The sequence below is a fragment of the Apodemus sylvaticus genome, chromosome 9, assembly GCF_947179515.1.
Source record: "Apodemus sylvaticus chromosome 9, mApoSyl1.1, whole genome shotgun sequence".
Lineage (NCBI taxonomy): Eukaryota > Metazoa > Chordata > Mammalia > Rodentia > Muridae > Apodemus > Apodemus sylvaticus.
The window spans coordinates 53,221,297-53,245,983 of record NC_067480.1 but is presented as its reverse complement, the minus strand read 5'-3'; the positions used below and the strand labels follow the sequence as shown (position 1 = coordinate 53,245,983).

The 24,687-nt window shown below is 43.1% G+C and overlaps 1 protein-coding gene across 2 annotated transcripts in view; it reads right to left on the bottom strand.

Moving 5' to 3' along the window:
- Positions 1-4,008: 4,008 nt before the first annotated feature.
- Ica1l (islet cell autoantigen 1 like) overlaps positions 4,009-24,687 on the bottom strand; it is a 48,415-nt gene continuing 27,736 nt past the window's right edge. Inside the window, exons 8-11 of one of the 2 annotated variants that reach the window (XM_052193582.1) lie at positions 24,187-24,230; positions 13,160-13,426; positions 11,597-11,680; positions 4,009-5,978 (exon numbers count right to left, since the gene is read on the bottom strand). In XM_052193582.1, the coding sequence (XP_052049542.1) occupies positions 5,914-5,978; positions 11,597-11,680; positions 13,160-13,426; positions 24,187-24,230 (460 nt within the window). In that variant the 3' untranslated portion in view covers positions 4,009-5,913. Of the gene's footprint in view, positions 6,030-11,596; positions 11,681-13,159; positions 13,427-24,186; positions 24,231-24,687 lie in introns of both variants that reach the window. The other variant, XM_052193581.1, reaches the window with a different exon arrangement.

Below are 24,687 nucleotides of genomic sequence, written 5' to 3'. Positions count from 1 at the left end.
TATAGTTTATTCTCTTCCACAAGTGGGTAGACAAATGCACTCTCCAAGGCTGTTCTTGGCCACCCCTGACCCCTTAGAACTGAGTGTAGCCTGTCCTTATAAATACAGCAGACATGGACACACAAACACCCTGCCAGGAATTCACTCATAAGTAACCCATGAATTCCTTGTTTGTTAGAGATTATTTAGCTCGGGAAATGAATATTCTGTAGTACATGGAGAAGTTTTTTTTGTTGTTGTTGTTGTTTTTAATTATTGCAAGATTGTTTGGTCTCAGGTATTGAGTCTATATGGAATAGAGCTGGCCAGATCCGCCCTGTGAAGATGTCATGTAACCACCGAGGAGGAGGAGCCCTGGTCAGTAAGTGTGAGGAGCGTGATCGTCACGTTTGTTAACATTATTAAAGTCTATTTCGAGCCAGGCATGGTGGCATACCACAGTCCCAGCACATAGAAGACTAAGAGGATTACAGATCCAGGGTCAGCCTGGCTGATGTTGTAAGATTGTTTCAAAAGATAAAATAAGCTGGAGAGAGAGCTCAGTTTCTAAGAGCACAGGATCCAGTTCCCATCCTCACATGGTGTAGCTTCTATACTAAAACCTCATAAACCTGTTACTGACCTCTTACGGAAATGCCCCATCCCGCCAGCCACATTGGGGCACGCCTTCAGTCCCCACACTGGGGAGCCAGAGGCAGGGGGAAAACAACACACTAAGGACAAAACAAACCAGGTCCCAGCACTTAGCACACACACTGCCATTTAACTGCAGCACTCACCTGACACCTGCTTCTCCTCTCAGACAGCCCTTTACTTAGTTGCCCAAGCTAGGCTGGAACTCATGAACCTCCTGCCTCAGTTTCTTGAGTATTTGAGATTATAAGTGTGTACCACCACACCCAAGTTACTATACCAATGAATAGCCTTGGTAACTCTTTGGTTCGGTGTTTTTAAACTATGGTCTAGTCTTGAATTAAATAAGTCTACCTGGCAGAATAGAAAACAAGTTTTCTCCTAAGGAGACTGTTTTTGTGTGTTGTTTGTTTCCTCCAGTGTGGATGAGCAAGCTTTGGTTTTGTGCATGCTAGGGGCGCTGTCTACCACCTCAGCACTGTTAGATACACAGCAGGATATAGTGTAAAATTGTTCCTTCCTGAGGATATGATAAAAATGAAGTAAGAACTACTGCATTAGATACAACTTATATGCATATTTGGGAGGAGCATTTAAATGGTCATCCCAGCAGGAAGTAGACAGGCATGGTGCTGGGCAGTAGCTTTACATCCTGATCACAAGCAACAGGCAGAGGAGCACTGGACTTCGCATGGCCTTTTGAAACCTTAAAGCCCGTCCCCAGTGACACACCTTATATCCCTCCCAAACAGTTCCACTCTGTGGTGACCAAGCAGTTAAATATGTGAGCCTCTGCAGGCCATTCTCACTCATAGCACAGTTGGTTTGCTTTGGTTCAGTCCTTTTGAAACATTGGAAAGGTTTGTCATGAATGCTGAGACATAAAAACCAGTGCTTGTCTCAGCCTATCTGAAGTAGCCTTGTTGGAAAGAGTTTAGGTGGCCTGGAGGGAAACAACACTGCGTTGGCACATTTTGTGAGGTAAGTTCTATTATTTGCTGTTTAGTGGTCACTGACGTGGAACCAAAGGTCACTTTTGTATACCTTGATTTTTCACTTGTATGACTAGAGCTGCTGTCACCTAAGTGGGATAAGGGACTTAGCCCTTTGTTTGTTTGTTTTGTTTTTTATTTTTTGTCCAGTAAGTCTGTTTAATCATAAGAAAGGCAAGAGGGGGAAATCAATCATAAAAATGGTCTGAACTTCATTTTGGCTCCTCAAGTATAATCTAGTCAAAGCTTGTAGCTGAGAAAGTGTTTACCAACCCCAGATCAGTTGCCAGACAGTATCTGTTGCCAGACAGTATCTGTTAGATCACACTCTTTATGGTCTCCCAGGAAACAAGAAACTGTTTTACAGATAACAAAATTGGAATAAGTAACCAACCCAAGTCCTATCTGGGAAGTGTCGGTGTGTTTTCTATGTCCCGCCTCCAGAGCAGATTCCGGACCATGCAGCCTTGTATCCTACCCTGCACCAACAGGTTGACTGCAGGGGTCTGTCACTGAGCCTCGTTCTTCCATGGCCTCGGCTCCCTTACTACAGCTCCTAGTAGCCTGATTCAGAGGCCCAAAGAAAATGTACCACAGATACCAATCACTTCATGACCTAAGAAGTTGATGACTATTTTTAATTCTGCTGTGTCCACAGAAATGAGAAACTTTTAGAGAATCTGAAATTCAATCACATTTTTCCTTTCCCTTTACTTGTCGAGATACTTACAGTGGTGCTTGTAATGCCTTGAGCATGCTGGACTCTTGACAATGAACTGTATCCCCAGCCTCAGCATGGTTAAATCTCTGCTTGCTGTGTTATAGGGAGAAGACAGATTGCTCATGGGTGTGTGTGCATGTGTGCGTGTGTTCATGCATGCATGCCACTAACATCATAAAGGTATGAATATTTTTTCTCCCTTTTTTTAAAGAGTATTTTTTTTATTTTAGATGAATAAGAGTTGCTTATTCATTAAGAGCAGAGAGTGTCAGATTTCCAAGAACGAGTTCTAAGCAGTTGTGAGAAACCTTACAGTTGCAAAGAACTGAACCTGGGATCTACAAGAATAACTGTAGCTTTTAATCTGAGTCATCTCTCCAGCTCCCAGAATTTGTGGCTTTTGAGGTTTTGTTTTTTAGTTTTTCTTTTTGTTTTGTTTTGTTTTAGAAAGAGTCATACTCTGTACCCCAGGCTGGCCTTAAACTCACTGAGATCCTCCTGCCTCTGCCTCCTACGTGCTGGGATAAAAGGTGTGTGCTACCACCCCAGCCTCTTTAAGAGGGTATTAACTTTGAAACTGAAAAAAGTAACAGTTTTACAATGCTCCTTTAGGTGTTTGGGGTTCAGTCTCAAGACAGGAAAGCCATAGGGCAAAGTGCAGGCATTGTCCACTGAGGGGAGGTTGAATGGAAAACGGTAGCACAGGTCTTGCCAGTCAGAACGGTGCGTGAGTTCCTACCTCTTACCTGTGAGTTTCAACCTTTCCAGGTCATAGAAGACAGCAGGAAAGGCCTCCTGCTGTGCCTAGCTGGTGGGAAGCTTCACATGTACAATACAAGATACAAAAACAAACTCTTCAAGATCTTAACTGTTATTCTTAGGCAGACTTTTTTTATTTTTGATTTTGTATTTACTATGGCCAGTAGCTCGCTATTTTACACCAGTAAGTAGAGAAGAATATGGTGTTGACTAAATACCAAAGATGGGGCTGGGGCTGGCTCAGTGGTAAATCTCTCTGTAGCTAGAATTAGAGGCAGCTGTGAGTGGCCCGATGAGTGCTGGGAGCCAAATGTAAATAGAATTTAGGGTTTTCTGCAAGAGCAGCCAGCTTACCAGTCCCCCATTTTTGAGATGGTGTCTCTCACTTAGCCTAGAGCTCACTGTTTGGACTGGCTAGCCAGTGAGCCCCAATATTTGCCCATCTCTACATCCAATTGCTGTGGTGACAGGCAGGTCTTAGGCTTACACAGCAAGTACTTTACCCAGTGAGCCCAGCTAGGCTCTGGGGTGTCTTCATCAGCCTCTTTTCCTTGACTGTGGTCCAGAAGTAAACCTCAAAAATGTAAATAAGAAAATAGTTGTATTTGAACACTTTAGAGAACACATTGCTTTGTGCCATCTGTAGTCTTTATTTATAGATGCTCAAGAGAGAGAGAGAGAGAGAGAGAGAGAGAGAGAGAGAGAGCGTACACTTAAACATCCTAATGCTGTAAGCTCTGTGTATTTCTAGATCTATTAGATAGGAAACGTGAAATATCCAGAACAACAGGTAATGTGAAATGAATATTCAGAGTGGAAATATATTTCCTTTCAATATGCAAATAATGCAATCTAATTTTTTGAAATACAATTTGTTTCTAATGATATTAGAACTATATTGTACAATTAAAATCTCAGAAAATACAAATTACACTTGATAGTTTGACCTGCCATTCTTGTGTTTCTTGAGGAGAAGGCAAATGTGGCTCTGCTGGAGCTCGCTGACTTTCTGTGAAGTCTTTTCTGGGATAAAATAAAGTAGAATATAGGTGTTTCCCCACTCAATATAAAACATACCTATTTTGACAAAGTTGTTCCTAGGATAATCTATGCCTTCCCTGCATCTGTCCTTCTGGTAAGTGCTCATAACTGTGTTCTCATAACTGAACTAACTCATTGGAAGGATAACCTCACAAAGAGCAGGAGCACAGACTATGTAAGTTAGCGTTTCTTGAGGTTGATGGCAGTGATTGCTCTGGGCACTAGCTTTAGACTGAGTCATAATAGTAATCCCAGAGATTAGTCTTGGCAGAACAATGACTGTGTTCTGGAAATTTTCACAGAACAGAAGAAAAGTGCTTTTGAAGAGATGTTTATTAAGACTAAAGATATTCAGGAACAAGTCTTAATTTGTTCTTGACCCTCAGGTGAGTCTGCAGCCCATGCACCAGTGACCTGACACTGGCTTTCTAGAGAGCCCAGGGGCAGTTCACAGGGTTAGGCCAGGTTGCTGAGTGTGTGCAGTGGATGGCATCCTGCCCACTCTGGTTTATTCCTTAAAAATAGGTCACTAATGTCCATGACTTGGACATGACATGTAATTTCAATCTGAATCAACTGGCTAATGACTAAGCCCATAAAAACTACAGTAAACAACTTAATTAAAATATCCCTTGTGGGACATCAGCCACAATGAACTGGATGACAGAACACTAGGGAAACTAGCCCTAGATTAAAGGGTGGCCAAGAAAGGACAGGAAGTGAGCAGGTGGCAATCCATGAGCCATGATTTTACCAGCTTGCCCAACTGCCACTGAAGAGTCTTCCCTCCAAACCTTAGACATCCTCTGCCAGTAGCTTTTGCTTAGTAATCAGATGGTGTCTTGGGAGTTAGATCTCAAGAAAGAACATGGGATGCTCCTTAGCCTTCTGTAAAACTTTCCATGTCTGCCAGCCTCTGGGTTAAAGTGTGTGATGAGTTAGAATGTAACTGTAAAGACAGGTGTTACAAGTGCAGTGCTTGTTCACAGAAGTTTCTGGAGGTTCAGCAAGATTGCTGCCCAGGCAGGCAGTGCTTGTCCTTGTCCTCATTGTTCTTTGCAGCATGAAGATGTGTCGCTGCCACAGTTTGTGAAACAGGCCTGCAGATTCCTTTCCCGATTCTACAAATGATGGATTTTGCATCCTATCTTCCCCATGAAAATTTAATAATGGAACTAAGTGTATCCATGATTGTGTATGAATGAAATGTAACATTGCATTTAGTTTCCAGTTACCGAAAAGCAAACACACGTTTCTCTAATATCATACAGAAAAGCAAACACATTTCTCTAATTCCAGTAAAACAGTTCTCTAATCTTGTTCTATGTTGTACTTCAGGATAAAGCTTTCTAGATCTAGTGCTGTTCTCCACAACAGAAAACACCCATCATTATCAAGGAAAAGCCCCAAACTATAGCCACTTTATATCCTATTCTTTATCCTCTTACAGCAAAGTAACAAGTATAAAACACTTTCCGAAGAAATACGCCATGCTTCTGTGATTCAGACATAAATTTGGTTTCTCAGTATTGCAGACTCAGGAGTTTGTAAAATTATCCACGCACGTCAACAGCTTGCAGATCCAGTATAAGTACAACAGTCTGCTCAGGTGCTCCAACCTCTGGCTAGAGCTGGCTGGCAGATGTCTGTCATGAACACATGCTTCTGTGTGTGGTCGCAGTGGGAGTGTCTCTTCAGAAAGGCACATGTTGCACAGTTGGTGCCTTAAGACCCCTGAGCCTGTGCCATCAGTCACCAGGACATCAGTCAGGCATTCAGAAGCTCATCATCTGAGTGTCCAATGGCATCTGGGTTTGAGAGTGGACCCAAGTCTGCAAATAGATTGAACCAGGCTGACATGTCTTGGCTACCATTGTTGGGGGCTAGTAAGAAAAAGACATTAAAGAGTTTCAGTTTTTGGAGATAATATTTTTATACTATTATGATTTTTGAAGCAGATACTTTTTAATAAAAATACAACTGGCCGACAGTGATTCATTATATCCCCCTTATGGGTAATCTTAAAATGCAGATGTAGTTCTTCCCAAGAAAGCTTAAATGCTGCTTAAAAATCTCTATTATAAAAGTAATATGAGCTGGAGAGATGGCTCAGTGGTTAAGAACACTGCTCTTCGGAAGGTCCTCAGTCCACGTGGTGGCTCACAACCATCCGAAAAGATCTGATGCCCTCCTCTGATGTGCCTGAAGACAGCTACAGTGTACTTAGATATAATAATATGAGCGGGGCCGACTGGAGCGAGCAGAGAGAGGTCCTGAATTCCAATTCCCAGTAGCAAGATGCTGGCTCGCAACCATCAGCACAGCTGCAGTGTACTCATATGCATTAAATAAATAAATCTTTAAAAAAATAAAAGTAATACTTCAAAAATATTAGCCATAAAGGGGGATAACCTCTCCTAACCCTATCATTATACACATCTGACAGTTGTATCTTTAATTTTTGTCTTTTGAGGCAGGGTCTCGCTGTGTAACTCAGGCTGGCTTCAGGTTTGTGATCCTTCTGCCTCACTCCTAAATTTTGTATTATAGGTATGCACCATCATGCCCAATGCTTGTCAAAACATTTCCAAACACGGGCTGTGGAGATGGCTCAGCAGGTAACTACAGGTTTGCTCCCCAGGGTATACATGGTGGAAGGAGAGAGACAAACATTTGCTCCCTCTAAAGGTAATTCTAAACATCAAAAACGGTCAAGACATTTTGATGACATTTTATAGCAGGGCCAGACTTCCGGCGGAGGAAGTGGGATATCAACTCATCCATAAAACCTTCCACCCAAAATTTGCCCTGCCTACAAGTGCTCAGGGATAAAGATGGAGCAGATTGAGGGAATGGCCAACCCATGACTGCCCAACTTGAGACCCATCCCATGGGAAAGAGCCAACCCCTGACACTATTAATGATACTCTGCTATGCTTGCAGACAGGAGCCTAGCATAACTCTTTCCTGAAAGGCTCCATTCAGCAGCTGATGGAAACAGGCAGAGACTCACAGACAAACATTAGCAGAGCTCAGGGAGTCTTGTGGAAGGGTGGGGGAAAGGACATCACAAGAGACCTACAGAGTCAGCTAACCTGGGCCCATGGGCTCACAGAGACTGAACCACCAACCAGAGAGCATGCGGGGCTGGACCTAGGCCCCCTACACATTTGTAGATGTGCAGCTTGGCCTTCATGTGGGTGCCCTAAGAATTGGAAATGGGGCTTGCCTGCCTTTGGGTCGCCTTCTCCAAGCTGGCCTGCCTTGTTTAGCCATGTTGGGAGAAGATGCACTTAGTTCTGCTGAGACTTGATGTGCCAGAGCACTTGCTACCCATGGGGGACCTCCCCTTCTCTAAGGAAAAGGGAAGGGTATATTGGGGGAGGCATTTGTGAGAGTGGGACAGGGAGGGGGCTGTGATCTGGATGTAAAGTGAATAATGAAGAAGCACGCACACACACAAAACATTCTGATAATGTCAGACCCAAGTTCTTTTTTAAAATGCACTCTCACTGTTCACAAGGCACTAGTATCCCACTTCTAAACAAAAAAATTGTTTTTGTTTATGCATGTCTGTGTATCACATGTGTGCCTGGTACCTATGGAGACCAGAAGGTGTCAGACCCCCCTGGAACTGCACATACAGACAGTTGTGAGCTGCCATGTGGCTGCTGGGAGCTCTGTCTCCTGGAGGAGCATCCAGTGCTCTTTAACCCCTGAGCCACCTCTCCAGTGCCTCAACCTACTTTATTATCAATGTCTCAATCCCTCTCATTTCCCTCCTAGAGTGTATATTTTTGTATGCTGCACACTGTACTATAGCAGATATTCAGGGACACATGTTTATACTCAGGGTTGAGACTAACAGATTACACATGGCAATAACAGTGGGTCATTTCCTAAGACTGGAAGTCCATTATCTTAGGATTACTACTGCTGCAATGAGACACCATAACCAAAAGCAACTTGGGGAGGAAAGAGTTTATTTGGCTTACAGTTCCACATTGTAGTCTATCACCGAAGGAAGTCAGATCAGGAACCCAAACATCAAGAACCTGGAGGCAGGAGCTGATGCAAAGGCTGTGGAGGGGTGCTGCTTACTGGCTTACTCAACTTGCTTTCTTTTTTCTTTTTTTCTTTTTAAGAATCATTTATTTTGTGTACACTGTAGTTATTTTCAGATATAACAGAAAAGGGTATATCATATTAACAGAAGATTGTGAGCCACCATGTGGTTGCTGGGAATTGAACTCAGGACCTCTGGAAGAACAGTCAGTGCTCTTAACTACTGAGCCATCTCTCCAGCCCTCAACTTGCTTTCTTATAGCACCCACAACCACCAACCCAAGGATGGCTCCTCACAGTGAGCTGGGCCCTCCCTATAGACTAGCCGTTCTCAAGTGAGGTTTCCTTCCTTCTGAAGACTCTAACATCCATCAAGTTGACATAAGACTAGCCAGTGCATCCCTGAAGACTAAGAAGTTTAGAAACCAGGGCAGAGGCCTGAGAACAAAGAACTGAATATGAGCTGGGTCACAGCTCACAAAGAAATAAATGCAGTCCAACTAGAGCAGAGTCAAGGAAGCCTCTTTTTGCCCAAATTAATACCGACTACAGACCAGAGGAGCCACAGCTGCACAGCAGTGCCTGAGGCCCTGGACATCAGGGTGCAGCCAGGGGCCTCACAGAGCTTGGGTCCAGCTCTGGGAGTTCTGGGAACCGAGGTCATGTCAGCTATACCCATGTAAGGCTAGCTTTGTGTCCTGGGTGTCCTACCTGCCTTCAGGGGCTCCTGCTTCCTATCTGTAGCAGTCATATAACTTACCACGTAAGGATAATGTGAGAGTAAACAGGTCATTGGTGATCATGCATGCCGAGGCTGGTCATTGCAGCAGCAATGCCTGACGCCTCCCTCCCTGATGAGCGTGGATGGTAAAATGACATCATTCTGGTAGTTCCTCGTCCCCACACCCAGGCAACCGAGCTGTTAGCAGCAGTATTAAGCTAAGTCTTTTGCATTTATTTTGCTAATATCTAGGTGAATTTGTCAGCTATCTAGTTAGGAATGGATGCTTACTGATAAGTACATGCATGTTTAGTGAAGCAGAAACTGCAAAAACTTTTTTGTTTTTTTTTTTGTTTTAGTTTGGTTTTGGTTTTTTGAGACAGGGTTTCTCTGTGTAGCCCTGGCTGCCCTGAAACTCACTCTGTAGACCAGGCTGGCCTCAAACTCAGAAATCTGTCTGCCTCTGCCTCCCAAGTGCTGGGATTAAAGGTGTGCACCACCACTGCCCGGTGCAAAAACAATTTTTATAGTAATTTAGTTTTCTACAAGACTCTCCTCCTGCTGCATTTTTGTGAACATGGGGATTTTCTCATTTAGCCACAATGTTGCATTCTTACATTTCCACAATGTTGCATTCTTACACTTCTAATATCTTTTGTCAGGGCTGAGTTGTTGCTGGCTTTGTTCTAAAGCATAGTCTTGCTACAGAGCTTAGGTTGGCCTCCAACTAGCTATGTAACCCAGGCTGGCCTAGCTCATCCTGCTCCAGACTTTGAATCCTGGTGACTGGGAATTAAAGAATGTGCCGTTGTGTCTGGCTTTCTGCCAGTTCTATATTATTTTAAGGGTGCTATGGGTTGAACCCATACCTTCAGAAGTATTCTACTTCTGAACTACATCCTGGTCTTGAATTAGTTTCAATTTGCATTTAATGATTAATGAAGTGGGACACTAAATGATTCAATTTCTAAGTTATCAAATTTTCCAGGATTACTTTATGGCCAGAACTGACATCTGCCCTTTCTCTGCTCTTCCTTCAAATCATCCTCAGACTACAGGTGTATCAGTCTTTCTCAGAACCTCTGCTTGATTCTTGTTAGTTTTGTTTGAGATTGAGACTCACCATATGGATCACACTGGTCTTGAATTCACAAAGCCCCACCTGCCTCTCCCTCCCAAGTGCTAGACTAAAGGCCTGCACCACCATGCCTGACAGTCCCTTTGTTTTCTGTGTTCTGTGCCTGTCAGAAGTCCACGTGCTATGTGTGGTCCTCAGCCATCCCACACCGGGAAGTGGTAGAACCGTTGGGAGCTGGCTGAGGACAAGGGTGTAGCCCAGTAGCTGGGCACTCACTTAGCATGTTCAGGCCAGCACTACACACACAACCTATAGGTGAGGCCCCATGGAAGGAAGGTATATATATCACTGGGGCCCTAGCCTTTGCCTCCTCTTTGGCTCTTGGCTTCTAGGAGGTAAACGTGTCTGCCATGAGGTACTGTGGGGCCACATGTGCAGGAGCAGTGACCAACTAACCATAGACCAAAACTCCAAAACCATGAGCCAAAATGCAGTCAAATGCTAACTAGCAATGTACAGGGAGAAGGAAAAGGAGATTACCGTCCAGGTAATCTGGCGGTGTAGCTAACAGGGTATCCAGCATGCAGAGGCCCTAGGTTCCCCCACTCCCAGATCCACAGAAGAACGGAGGAAGACGGGGAAGAAGGAAGAGGGAAAGGAGAAAAACTACAGTTCAGCAACAACTATAATAATAGTATAAATAACTATAATAAATAGAAACTACTACGATAATAAGAACTACTAATGATCAAGATGTGGCCTTATCTATAATCCTGGCTCTCAGGAAGGCAAGGCAGCAGGGCTACACAGGGAGATCCCTGTCTGCCACATCAAGTACTGAGTTCAGAACACAGACTACAGAACAAGGCATGGCTTGCAGGAATTATGCTTACCAAATATGATGACATTTTGCAAAACCTTCTCAAAGAATACATGGTGATACTTTATTTTTCAGTTTTTCTATAATGCTGAATTTATTGAAAACTTCTAAAGTATTAGCATCATAAAAATTTAGAAGTCTGCCCAAAAGACTTCTGTTAAGTAAACACTCAAGAAATTTGAGCACAAAATGATTAAGTATATTGATGAGTATAAACCACAGAAAAATATGAACTTAAAATGGATAGGAGTTACAAAACTAATGGGGAAGAAACAAGTCTGCTCAGACCAGTGTGAACCAAATGTGCTCTCCTCTCCTCAGGAGGATTATCTATCTTTACAAGGCAAATGCTGGCACTCTAGCAGGATGAATGGCCTCTGATGTCATGCAAAATGAATGTCACCAAAACCACAGATATAAAGAGTCTGAAGCAATGCCCTACACCAGGAAAGCTGGATGTCTGGTGGCCAGTGTCTGTACATACCTGTAATGCCACAGAAATTTAAGATTACTTCCTAGGGACCTGGCAGTCTTGCCAACAGGAGTCATGCAACTTGAGCATCTTCTGAGCTGGGGTAGTTCAGTGCTGCAGCACATTTACCACAACTGAGGCCTGGTTTTCTCCTTCACACTATGAGACAAAGTAGTTCTTTCCTAAGTCTCTGCGTTTCACTGAATATTGATGCAATGGGGAAAAGGGACTTACACTTTAATTTTTTTGTGAAGATGTGGCGATGTGAAGGTACTGGCAAGGTATCTGAGTGTTCTGAGCCCTCCTGGAAAACCCAGCCTTAGGGAGGGAGGGGAGGGGAGGGGGGAAGAGGAGAGAGGAGAAACAAGAAAGACTACCAAGCTGGGTTCTCCTGTGTGGGAGTAAGCACTCCACTGACCGAGCTATCTCCCTAGTCTTACCTTCTAATTGGAGAGTGAAGACCGTTTACATTCAAGAATATTGAGAAGGGTCTGCAAATTTCTATACTCAAGTTTTCCTGGTTTGTCAGATTACTCTTTTTCCTTCTTTACCCTATTTGTTATAAAGTTTACTGGTTTTACTGTGCTAGGTATGATGGACTAATATTGTCCATTCTTACTTTTAAGATAGTCAACAAATCCTTAATGTTTATTTAATGACTTCACAAATGCCTTTAGTACAATATGAACAAAAGGGTTTTGCTATAACACACAATGCATTAATTGAAGCTGGGTGCCATGCGAGTTTTTCAGAAAACAGTATCTGGGGGATGAGGCCCAGACATATAAGCAAAGCTACTACAACTGTAGATAGGAAGACAGGAAGACAAAGCCCTGGAGTCCCGGAGGACTCGGGCGCCACATCCGTGTGCAATAGAGAAGTTCACGTTGGATTAGGAGCCCATAACTCAGACTCATGCCTGAGCTCACGAAAACTGCAGAGGAAGCAATGGTGACTGGGAGTGGCGGTACACACCTTTAATCCCAGCACCTGGGAAGCAGAGGCAGGAGGATCTCCCTGAGACTAGCCTGCTCTACAGAGTGAGTTCCAGGACAGCCAGGGCTACACAGAGAAACCCCTGTCTTAATCCCCCTCAGTATCCCCAAACAGTAAGCAGAGTGCTGACACTGGAATCTGTTAGAAAATAACCTAGAGAACTGAGGAGGAGCTGGGGTGAGGACCTCCTGGACTCTCGTGCGGCATGCAGGGAGCCACTTAGGGAGCTCTAAGTGCAGAGAAGTGGGAACCAGGTGGCCTCCATTTGATAACCAGCACAGATACAGGAGCAAAATGATTCCCAACATGCAGCCCTGGACACAGGATAGTGGGGCTGCTGGTGACCCTTTGTCTAGGACAACCCTCTGGCCCCTCCCACCCCCACCCCACCCCCACCCCACCCCCATTTGCTCCAGTGTCTTCCACTCCTGCCTTCTTTTCTCCCTCTCCTGCTAATTTTGAACCTGCAAGAAAAAAAATACAACAAATTTTGCTTGGGGTGGTGGTGGCATCACCTGACACAGGAATGGTTCGGTGGATTAAATGTTGTAAGTCAGACCCTGCAACAGTCAATGGGGAAGACATGGGTTTGGTGAGTTATCGAGTAGACACCCCTTGTTTCAGACATGCTGACAACTCTAATGCGGATCAATTTGATATTCTTCCAGTTGATTGCCATGACTGCAGATCTTATCTAGTAGTATTGACGTTAAAGTCTATTTCTCTTGATTCTAGTGCCAGTAGCCACAATACTTTTGCTTAGCAAACACAAAGCACACACCCAAATGTCTCAACACTTACTGTTGAAAGCTCCATCAGCATGAAGGCCAAGGTCAAAGAGTTGTGAAGGAAGAAACTGGGAAGAGGACGCGAGAGGCCTGGGGCCTACTGATGGCTCCTGGGAGGCGGGGCCAGTGCTGGGGCTCCCGCTCCCACAGGCAGGCCGGCACTCCCGCGTGAACTCTCTAGCACTGGAAGAAGTGGGGCTAAGGAGGCTGTTCAGAAATGAGAATTCCTTCTCAAAATCATCTCCTTCTCGTAAGTCTCTGGACAGGGCTCCTGCAGCGGCTGGTTGAGAACAGAAAGAGTGAAGGTTTTATTTCCTTTTGAGGAAATGAGAGCAGGTCATAGGAAAGCTGTTTTTTTTTTCTTTATGGCATTAATTGTTAAAACAACAACTATATTAATTAGAAGTCTATAAGTATGTCTAATAAGATAGGATTTAGGTCAAAATGGCCATATAGTATCTAAACAAATAGTTATGAATTCGTAGTACCAATAAACTACTGCCTATGTGAGACAAGACTCAGAGACCTGGGAGAAAGACAAGCCAGTGCAGTGAGGAGCAGACAAGGGCATGAAGATGCCCACACAAGCAGCAAGGCAGTGAACTAACACCGTCGCCATCTTCCCATGTGTGCAGGACATCATAGAAACGGATACTCGTGCACATAGAAATGCAGTGAGCTCATGGATCAACATGCTCTGATTACAGTGTAAAAAATAAAATTAAAAGAGCAAAAGCTAGGCAATGGTGGCACACGCCTTTAATTCCAGCATTCAGGAGGCAGAGGCAGGTGGATCTCTGAGTTTGGGGCCAGCCTGCTCTACAGAGTGAATTCCAGGACAGCCAGGGCTAGACAAAGAAACACACTCACTCTCTTACTCTTTCTCTCAAAATAAAATAAAAAGCTTCTTTTACTGATAAATTTTAGCCAAAAGGAGAAGACTTCCCAAAACATTCTAATAAAAAATATTTCATAATCCATAGGATAATTAAATGCCAGAGTGAAGTGGTGGCCCACACATGCTACTGTTGAGGCCTGGGTAACTCTTGCCTGTCTAGCCAGCCATTTTATGCTACCAGAAGGATGCTTTCTCATATGCTATTACTACTGTTACAAGGAAACTTTCCCATGTACTGTTACTAGAAGCTTCTTCATGCCTGAGCTAACATTAACCCAAATTCCAGTATGTTCTATGCCTTGCTGCTCTTAGAAGCCAATCACAACAGAGGCCAGTTAGAACTGCTTTGTATAGATTGCCACAGCAAGCTTGGACCCAGACCTCTCTGGAAACTGACATCCTACTTGGCAGAAAGAGACCAGGTATGTGGGTCACTGACGTCCTAGTTGGCAAGTTGGGATATGAATACTAGGCTAGGCAAGATGTCCCACACAGTTGAATAACCTGGGAACAGGTTAAATGTATAACAAAGACATGTTCCTAAGGAAGTCCCCTTCTCTGAATCCTGATTGGTACAATAACTTGGCACAGATGTTTGTGTATCTCAGGCTTAAAAGCTCTATAGGATTTCGGATTAGGATCAAAGTCTAGCTTCTGAATCTAGACCATATCCCTGATCAATCGGTTTTGGGGTGTGCATTTGATAAACCAGCCCTGTTTGAGATCTGCGTCTAAGTGATTGTATGGTGACTCCCAGACTCCAACAACTACTTTATCAATAAAAGTAACAGAATCTTCACAGGATCTCACCCCCAGTGTAGCTAATAAAAGCCCCTAGACTATTCAGGATATGAAAAAAAAAATCCAAACATTTACTTAAAAGCTCCAGAATTCAGGAGTAACTGAGGTATGTACCAAGAACAGCCTTCTCCTCCATAACCATCCTAGCCTGAAACACCCAGTCTCATTTGGGGTGGGGTGGAGCTACGTTCCCAGGAGTCAGGAAGCCATTGTCACACAGTACTTGAGGCTGCATTCCAAGACTAGAGTCAAGCAGAGGCTTTCATTGTCCAGCCAGACCCTGCTCATTGGATGAACGCGGAGCCCGCCCAGTTGAGGTCGGCTAGGACAGAGAAGGAATTATGAGCTGTTGAGGATGGAGATCTACACAGCTGGAGTTCCTGGAGTCACTCGCCAGTGAGGAGCAGAGAAGTCTGGCCAACACTAGCTGCAGGTCTACAGATTAGAATTCAACCCGGAGCAGAGCCTCTCTATAGCCTCACTTGTTGAAAACAAATTTCTTTCTATTATTCTTTGTTGTTTCTCTTGGTTTTTGTTGTTGTTTTGTTTTTATTTTTGTTTTTCCAAGTAGGATTTCTCTGTGTAGCCCTGGCTGTCCCAGAACCTGCTCTGTAGACTGAACTCACAGAGATGCTGAGATTAAAGGCATGCACCACCATGTCTAGTTTGCTAGCTTTTTTTTTTTTAAACCGAGTGTTTATTTATTGGTGTGTGTGGAGAGGGATGCTTATGAAGATCTTTTTTATTGTTGTTGTTTTGTTTTTTTGTTTTTTTTTTGTTTTGTTTTGTTTGGAGACAGGGTTTCTCTGTGTAGCCCTGGCTGTCCTGGAACTTACTCTGTAGACCAGGCTGGCCTCGAACTCAGAAATCCGCTCACCTCTGCCTCCCAAGTGCTGGGATTAAAGGCATGCATCACCACTGCCCGGCACTTATGAAGATCTTAGGACAACTTTAGGGAGTAGGAGCTTCTACCATGTGGTTCCTAGGGAATGAATCAAGTCCATCAGACTGGATAGCAAGTGCCCCCACCAGCTGAGCCAGCCATTCCACTGATTCTCAAATCCAGCTTTTTACATGGGTGTTGAAGTACTCATGGTTGGGCAATTATGGTGACTGAGCCACTCCCACTCCCTGTCTTGTGCTTTAGTTATTATTTAGTTTTATGTGTATAGGTATTTTGCCTACATGTATGTCCATGCTCAATGAGCACAATTAGTGTCCATGGAGGTGTGCAGATGGAACCAGATTCCCTGGAACCGGAGTTACAGATGACTGTGAGTCACCATGTGGGTGCTGGGGATCAAACCTGGGTCCTCTGGAAGAGCAGCCTGTGCTCTCAACCACTGAGCCAGCTCTTCAGCGCCCGTCTTAATATTTTAAATAAGACTCCAACTCTGCTTCATACTGGCTAGTTCTAGAATTCTTTTCTGAAGCCATAAATCTGGGGTTTTCCTGAATTGAGGCCCCTAAAACATTTAGGGGTCTGTCTCCTCAGACTGCGGCAGAGGACAGTGGAGCTGTGCTTCTGTCCCCTCATCACTGACCAGGTCCTCGGCCCTGCAGATAAGGTGGTGGTTTCGAGCCATGGCTCAGCTTCTAAGGCAAGGGGGCCACTGATGCCACTGCCCCTCCCCCTTCTCTCCTCTTCCTGCCCCAGCTCAGTCTCCGACACCAGTTTCCTTAAGAGGGACCAGCAGACCACACAGGAGAGAATTCCTAAGCTTTCCAGAGGAACTAACATCATCCTCAAACAAGTGCAGAAAACTGAAGCCTGAAGGTTTTCTCAGATGTGAAGGTGTGATGCGAGCCCCAGGAAAGGGCAAGTTTGCTGGATGTATAGGTCATAACCATGGCCAGCTACTCTTTTCCTGAGAGAACAGGGTTGGGGTCGGGACTGGCTGGGATCAGAACAACTTACTGATTTTGAAGAGTATTCCTCAGTAGAGTCCAAGTTTGACTGGTTTGGTCTGAGGAACGATTTGTACTGTAGCATTCCTAAAGTCAGTAGAGCCATCAGCTGGGGTGTGGTCAGAGAAAGATTTCAAAGCTCTGACAAAGCTGCCACCACAGGGTGTCTGAACCCTGTAAGGCATCCTACCTTGAGGTGAGGAGAGGGGAGATGAAGAACAGCACCACTAAAATAATTCCTATTGGGGGCTGGAGAGATGGCTCAGCGGTTAAGGGCACTGACTGCTCTTCCAGAGGTCCTGAGTTCAATTCACAGCAACCACATGGTGGCTCACCACCATCTGTAATGAGATCTGATACCCTCCTCTTCTGGAGTGTCTGAAGACAGCTATGGTGTACTCATGTAAATAAAATAAATATTTCTTTAAAAAAATTTTCCCATCTAAAAATCAAGCAAATACTAAGTGGTCCAGCACCCAAAGTTACTAAGACACATTTACAATATCCAGTGTTCAGCAAATCATGGGGCAAGATTGTTTTACTGGCAAGAAAGCAAAAAGCTAGAAGCCTTGGGTGAAACTGACTAAATGTCACATTTAATACGAAGACTCTCAGTCACTTAGTATCCTGAGAACTAAAGAAATCCAGGATACGAGAAATAGGAGGGGACTGAGAGCAAGGCAGTGACCAAAGCAATGGGATGAGGCTGGTTTGCAACTTTCCTCGTACTCTCACACTCTACCTTCCCGAGAGCTGAGGAAGCCAGGGTGAGACTGCAGCGCCTGGTGCAGAACAGAAACCGTGCACTGAGGAAGGCAGGAAGGCATTTCTTGCTTCAGGCCTCCCCCAACTCCAAGCGACACAGTGGGCAGGAAGACACCTGCCCTGCAGGAAGGAATAAATTAAGTCCAAGCTTTAGCTTGAAATCTAGTATTAGTCTCTCTAGGCGAAATCCAGACAGGGCCCCATAGCCCCTACCCCTCACACCACCAAAGGATGTTCTAGCCCTTAACCAGATAGTCCAGTAACTGTACCAGCCCCTCCCACCCAGACATAAATGCAGCTTCCAGCAGGTAAGTAAGCACAGAACTTGACATTAGAGCTCAGGATGGGGCCCACTTGGTGAGGCCTAGAGATGGGCAGACCTGAGGACCCTATCAGGAAGCAGATGGAGCTTCCTGATCTGCAAGGCAACATCAGGTAAAGACCCCACTCTGGAGGGCAACATCACTGTGAACACTATACCTGTACATGCTAGACAGGTTCAACGATGCACAGGTCTCTGTGGCTGGGAGACCACAAAGGAGGATCCTCCTAGCTTAGCAACATTCAGGCAAAGTGACTTAGTTCTACCACGGTTCCCAACTTTGCGCAAATAAGAAGCAAAACTGTTTGGAATTTGGTCACTGGCTGGGGTGGTCCTAATGGTCCTGTCCCTAGACCTGGGCTGATGGTAAGTACACTTACATTCTACCTGGTATTAACGAGCTATAGTCTTGTACTGTGAGCTCACCACTAGCAGATGACAGGCATTTTGGTCCTGCCCTGCCCTCCTCCACTATGCTGGTCTTAGGCGTAGGATCCAGCTGTAGGCCCAGTATTGCAATGTTGGTCACCACAGGTCACACCATTTCTCCCTCAATGCCAGCCATCACAACACAGAGGCCACTGTCTGCTTGGGGAAAACAAGGAAAGCAGATGCCATTTTACTGCCTGAGAGCCTGGGGCTGGTGCCTCCATGTGACAACCCTGGGAAGAGGGAATACTGTGGTGTCTGAGTCCAGGCCAGTGAAAGTGGAGGGAATGTCTGGGTCCATCCAGGCCCTGGTAGGCTTAGAAGAATCAACAAGTCCTTACTGACATCATCAACTTTAGACTGAACAAAGGCTGGGGAAAGTACCTTTTTTAGAGAAAGTATTTATGAGACAAGATCTCATACTGAGGTCAGGACAGCCTGGTGGCAGTTCAGAGACAGTCTCAGCCTTGTAAGTGTTGAAATTTCAGATGTAAGTCATGATACTTGAGTTCAGAGGACAATTTTACAGGAAAACTGAGGCAAACTTGGATGTAGGGAGCCATCTAGTGGTAAACTAGTAGAAATGTCCACAAGCTCAGAGATTACAAGCCAACTTTCTGGAAGAGCAACCACAAACAAAGGCTTTCCATGTGAAAACACAGTCTATAGATAAGAAGGAAAAACATCTCAAAGACAGGCAACTGGAGGAGAAAATATGAGAACTGGAAAAACCAAGAACTGTGATACAGTAATAGAGAGTAATTACTTAGCCATTACAGTGCCAGGGGGTCTTGAGAAGTCCAAGTAAGTGTGGACTTCCCAAACCTAAAGGAAGGCTATGGGGTCCAGGAAAGTCAAGGGACTCCAGCACCCTGATAAGAGAGTAGGATACACAGGAAACTCTCCAGCGCTAAAGCAAATGCACACAAACCTGTCAGTTGTGCTTGGGGCAGGCTACACCACAGAACATTTACAGGTGGAGAGATTGTAGCCTGAGGTCTTCGTGGTATCCAAGGAAAATGGTAGCCAAGAAAACTACACCCAGAAAAGCTGTCTTTAAAAAACAAAAAAACCAAACCAAACCGAAACAAAACAAAACAAAACAAAACAAAACAAAACAAAAAAAAACAAAGAACTAAAGACAAAGCTGGGGGAATTTCTCTCCACCAGGCCTGTCCTATAAGAAATGCTAAAACTTCTTTAAATGGCAAGAGATGCCAAGGCTGATGGTGGCACCTACCTTTAATCCAGCACTCGGGAGGCAATGGCAGGTGGATCTCTGAGTCTGAGGCCATCCTAGTCTATGGAGTGAGTTCTAGGACAGCCAGAGCTACAAAAAGAAACCCTGCCTCAGAAAAGAGATTTAGGGGGAGGGAGGAAGAGAGAAAGAGACATAGTCAGAGAGAAGAGAAGCTAAAGAGAGGGGAAAACTGCACACATAACCCAGAAGGGGTAAAACTCACAGGTAATATTAGAATTCTCTAATGTAAACATGATACAATTAACTTTTTGTGTCTTTAGTAATGGCCTACATAACAACACAAATAAAAGCAAAAGTAACTACATAACAGTAATTATGTTGGAAAAAGGTAATGCAGAGAGGTGTAAAGTGAGCCAGCGAGGTGCCTCAGCAGGCCATGGCACTTGCTGCCCAACCAGTCAACCTGACACATGGTAGAAGGAGGGCACAGATGCCCTCTGACCTCCGCATGTGGACTGTTGCATGCATCCACCCACATACAGAGACTCCCACACAAATAAATATAAATTCTTAAAAAGCAAAAATGAGGCCGGGCAATGGTGGCACACGACTGTAATCCCAGCACTCTGGGAGACAGAGGCAGGCGGATTTCTGAGTTCGAGGCCAGCCTGGTCTCCAGAGTGAGTTCCAGGACAGCCAGGGCTACACAGAGAAACCCTGTCTTGAAAAATACCAAAAAACCACACACACACACACACACACACACACACACACACACACACAAAGCAAAAATGAAGGCTAAAGCCAGTTGTGGTCGCAAGTAGCTTTAATCCCAGCACCTGAGAGGCAGAAGCAGATGAAGCTCTGGGAGTTCAAGGTTAGTCAAGGTTAGTCAGTCTACAGAGTAAGCTCAGGACAGCCAGGGCTATGTAATAGTGAGACACTGTCACAAACAACAACAAAACGAGATCTACAGAGACCCAAAGGCTACAAAGCTGCACACCTTTGATCCCAGCACTCTGGAGGCAGAAGCAGGTAGATCCCCGTGAGTTGTAGGCCAACCTGGTCTGCATAGAGAGACCCTATCTCGAAAAAATAAATTAATAAAATGAGACATCAAAAATTTACAATGGGGTCTTCCAGCCCCCATTTGAACTAGTGAGCCAGGAGGCTCCATAGCCTTCTGTGCACAGCCTGCCAGGAGAGAGTTGGTCTCCCAGGAGTAAGGACACAGGTTTACAGGCCCACAGGAGGGACAAGCTCCGCCAGAGACAGCAAGACCAGCTAGCACCAGAGATAACCAGATGGCGAAAGGCAACCATTAGAACCCTTCCAACAGAAACTAAGTCTACTTGGAAACATCAGAACCCAGTTTTCCCATGACAGCAAGTCCTGGATATCCCAACACACTGGAAAAGCAACAGTTCAATTTAAAATCACATCTCATGATGCTGATAGAGGACTTCAAGAAGGACATAAATAACTCCCTTAAAGAAATACAGAATAGCATGGATCAACAGGTAAAAAGCCCTTAAAGAGGAAACACAAAAATTCCATAAAGAATTACAGGAAAACATAAACAAGTGAAGGAACCATCCAGGATCTAAAAGTGTGAGTAGAAACAATGAAGAAAATGACAAAGGGAGACAACTCTGGAGAGAGAAACCCTTGGAAAGAAATAAGGATCATAGATGCAAGCATCAACAACAGAATTCAAGAAATAGAAGAAGGAATCTCAGGTGCTGAAGATACCATAGAAAACATTGACTCAACAGTCAAAGAAGATGCAAAATGAAAAAGCTTATAACCCAAAACATACAGGAAATTCAGGACACAATGAAAAGACCAAACCTAAGGATTATAGATATAGACAAGAGCAAAGATTTACAACTTAATGGGCCAGTAAATATCTTCAACAAAAATATAGAAGAAAACTTCCCTAACCTAAAGAAAGAGATGCCCATGAACATACAAGAAGTCTACAGAACTCCAAACAGACTGGACCAGAACAGAAATTCCTCCCGTCACATAATAATCACAACACCAAATGCACTAAACAATGAAAGAATATTAAAAGCAGTAAGGGGAAAAGGGCAAGTAACTTATAAAGGCAGACCTATCAGAATTACACCAGACTTCTCACCAGAGATGATGAAAGCTAGAAGATCCTGTGCAGATCTCATACAGACCCTAAGAGAACGCAAATGCCAGCCCAGGCTACTATACCCAGCAAAACTCTCAATCACCATAGATGGAGAAACAAAACTATTCCATGATAAAACCAAATTTATACAATGTCCACAAATCCAGCCCTACAAAGGCTAATAGATGGAAAATGCCAACATGAGGGAAACTACACCCTAGAAAAAGCAAGAAAGTAATCTTCCAACAAACCCAAAAGAAGATGACCACAGAAACATAAAAATAACATCAAAAATAACAGGAACTAACAATCACTATTTCTTAATATCTCATAACATTAATAGACTGAATTCCACAATAAAAGACATAGACTAACAGAAATATTTTTCATGTAAATCTTCAATTTTATGAGAAAATGTCTGTAATTCTTCTTTCAATTAATTTAGTAATGTTTTTATGTCTACCATTTTGTCTGCATTATTTTTCATGATAATCTTCAATTTTAACATGTTTATTTATTTCTTCTATTTTATCAGAAATATTTTCCATGTAAATCTCTTATCACAAAATGTGTTTTAATTCCACTTTCAATTAATTTAAAAAGGTTTTTTATGTCTACTATTTTATCTGTATAATTTTCCATGAAATAGTCAATTTTAATGTGTTTTTCTATATATTTCTTGAATTTTATCAGTAATATTTTCCATGTAAATCTTCAGTTTTACCTGAAAATGTTTATAATTCTACTTTCAATCAACTTAGAATTATTTTTATGCTTACCATTTTATCTACATAATTTTCCATGATAATCTTCAATCTTAACATGTTTTTTATATTTTTCTACAATTTATCAGAAATATTTTCCACATAAATCTTCAATTCTATCATAAAATGCTTCTATTTCCTTTTTCAATTAATTTAGCTATGTTTTTTATGTCTACCATTTTACTCTTTAATTTTCCATGAAAATTGTCAATTTTAACGTGTTTTTCTATATATCACTTCTATTTTATCAGAAATATTTTCCATGTAAATCTTCAATTTTATCATAAAATGTTTTCACTTCCTTTTTCAATAAAAATTTCATAATGGGCCTGGGTACGGCTGAGTTGGTGATGCCTTCCTGAGCATGATCAACACCATGGGCTCAGTGCCCAGTGCCACATGAGGCAGGCATGACGGCACGAGTCTATAATCTCGACTCTCTAGAGGTGGTGGAGGAAGGGTCTTATGTTCAGTGGCATCTATGGTTGTGGCAGAGCCAGTTTGAGGCCAGCTTAGACTGCAAAAGTCCTGCAAATGTAGAGGGTTTTAAATTTTTTATTTTAAAATTTTAATCTGTGTGTATGAAATATTTTGTCTACATTATACATAAGCATGTATTTATATATGCATATATACATATATACATATTGTATAAAAAAAGTCTTATTTATGTTACTTTATAATCATAACTCAATAATGATCACAATGAATGAAAATAAAGTGAAATTATGTATGTGTAAATTATTCATATATACATATATATGTATATATGTGTGTGTGTGTGTCTGTGTCTGGTCCCCGGAGTTATATCAAGTTGCGAGATGCCATGTTAGGTGCTGGGAACCAAACCCAGGTCCTCTGCAAGAGCAATAAACCACTCTTTAACTGTTGAGCTCTCTCTCCAGCTCCTAGGGATTAGATCAAAACTAGTAATTTCACATTTTATTTTCACTCTTTGTGACCAGTGTTAAATTGTTATGATTACCAAAACAGCATCTCATAGGTAGGTTTTCTTGGTGAACCTTAAGGTAATCCACAAAGCAAATGTCTGTAGTTGACACACCAAAAATAAAAAGGACTGAAAGCACACTGAAGAGAAACTACCCAGGCACCGAGGAAAACTGTAGAGAAGAACTGTAAAGTTGGTATTAAGGCAGCATCAGCAAGGGAAGTCCAGTTGGCCCACACCTTTAATCCCAGCACTCAGGAGGAAGAGGCAGCTCATCAGTGAGTTTGAGGCTAGCCTGGTCTACACTGCAAATCCCAGTCAGTCAGATATACATAGAGAGACCCAGTCTCAAAACACGAGAGGGATGAGCAGTAGCAAGACCATACCTTGTAAATGGGTTAAATTGTTCCGTTGAGAGTCAGTGACTGGTGAATGTGGTTTTTTAATATTTATATATTTATTTTATGCATATGAGTATATAACCATTGCTCTTTTCAGACACACCAGAAGAAGGCATCAGACCACATTACAGATGGTTGTGAGTCACCATGTGGTTGTTGGGAATTGAACTCAGGACCTCTGGAAGAGCAGCTGTGCTCTTACCTGCTGAGCCATCTCCTCGGTCCAACTGAATGTATTTTTTAAAAATCCCAATTACATGTGGCTTAAAAGAAACTTGGTTTGGCCTCAGTCCTATTAAGGAGGAACATACTTGAGGTATACAAAGTGGAAATAAGTGACATTTTAAATGCAATTTAAGCCAAACTTTTACAACATTTAAATCATCTGAATGACTGTGATAAACCATTTTGACATAAAAAAAATGTGGTAATTTCAATTTAATACATCTACCATCTTACCTGGTTCTCTCTCAAGTCTCTCGTCCTCTTCAGACAAAGCTACCCTAAAGTAAAAACCAGAAAGTAAAAAGATTTTGGATAAAGCACATTCAAGGTTCATAGCCCCCAGTTTCATATAATTAAAATTTTAATTCAGGAGGTACATAAAATACTTATCTGGTAGATCAAATCTGTAACAGAGTTCTATAGATCTGCACAGACTATAAAATCCCTTATTTTTTATTTTCTTTTAGTTGTTGTTAGTTTTGTTTTGTTTTGTTTTGTTTTGTTTTGAGGACAAGGTTGCTCTGTGCTGGCTGTTCTGGAACTGAACTCAAAAATGAATCTGCCTGCCCCTGCCCCTGAGTGCTGGGACTAAAGGCATGCAACACCGCCGCTTAGCTCCTGTTTTTGACTCCTTATTTCTGTAAACACTAAGAGGCTATGTCAGGATGGTAGACCAAATACAAGGTTGAATATTCCAAATTTGGAAATCTGAAATTCAGAAATTCTTTATCATAA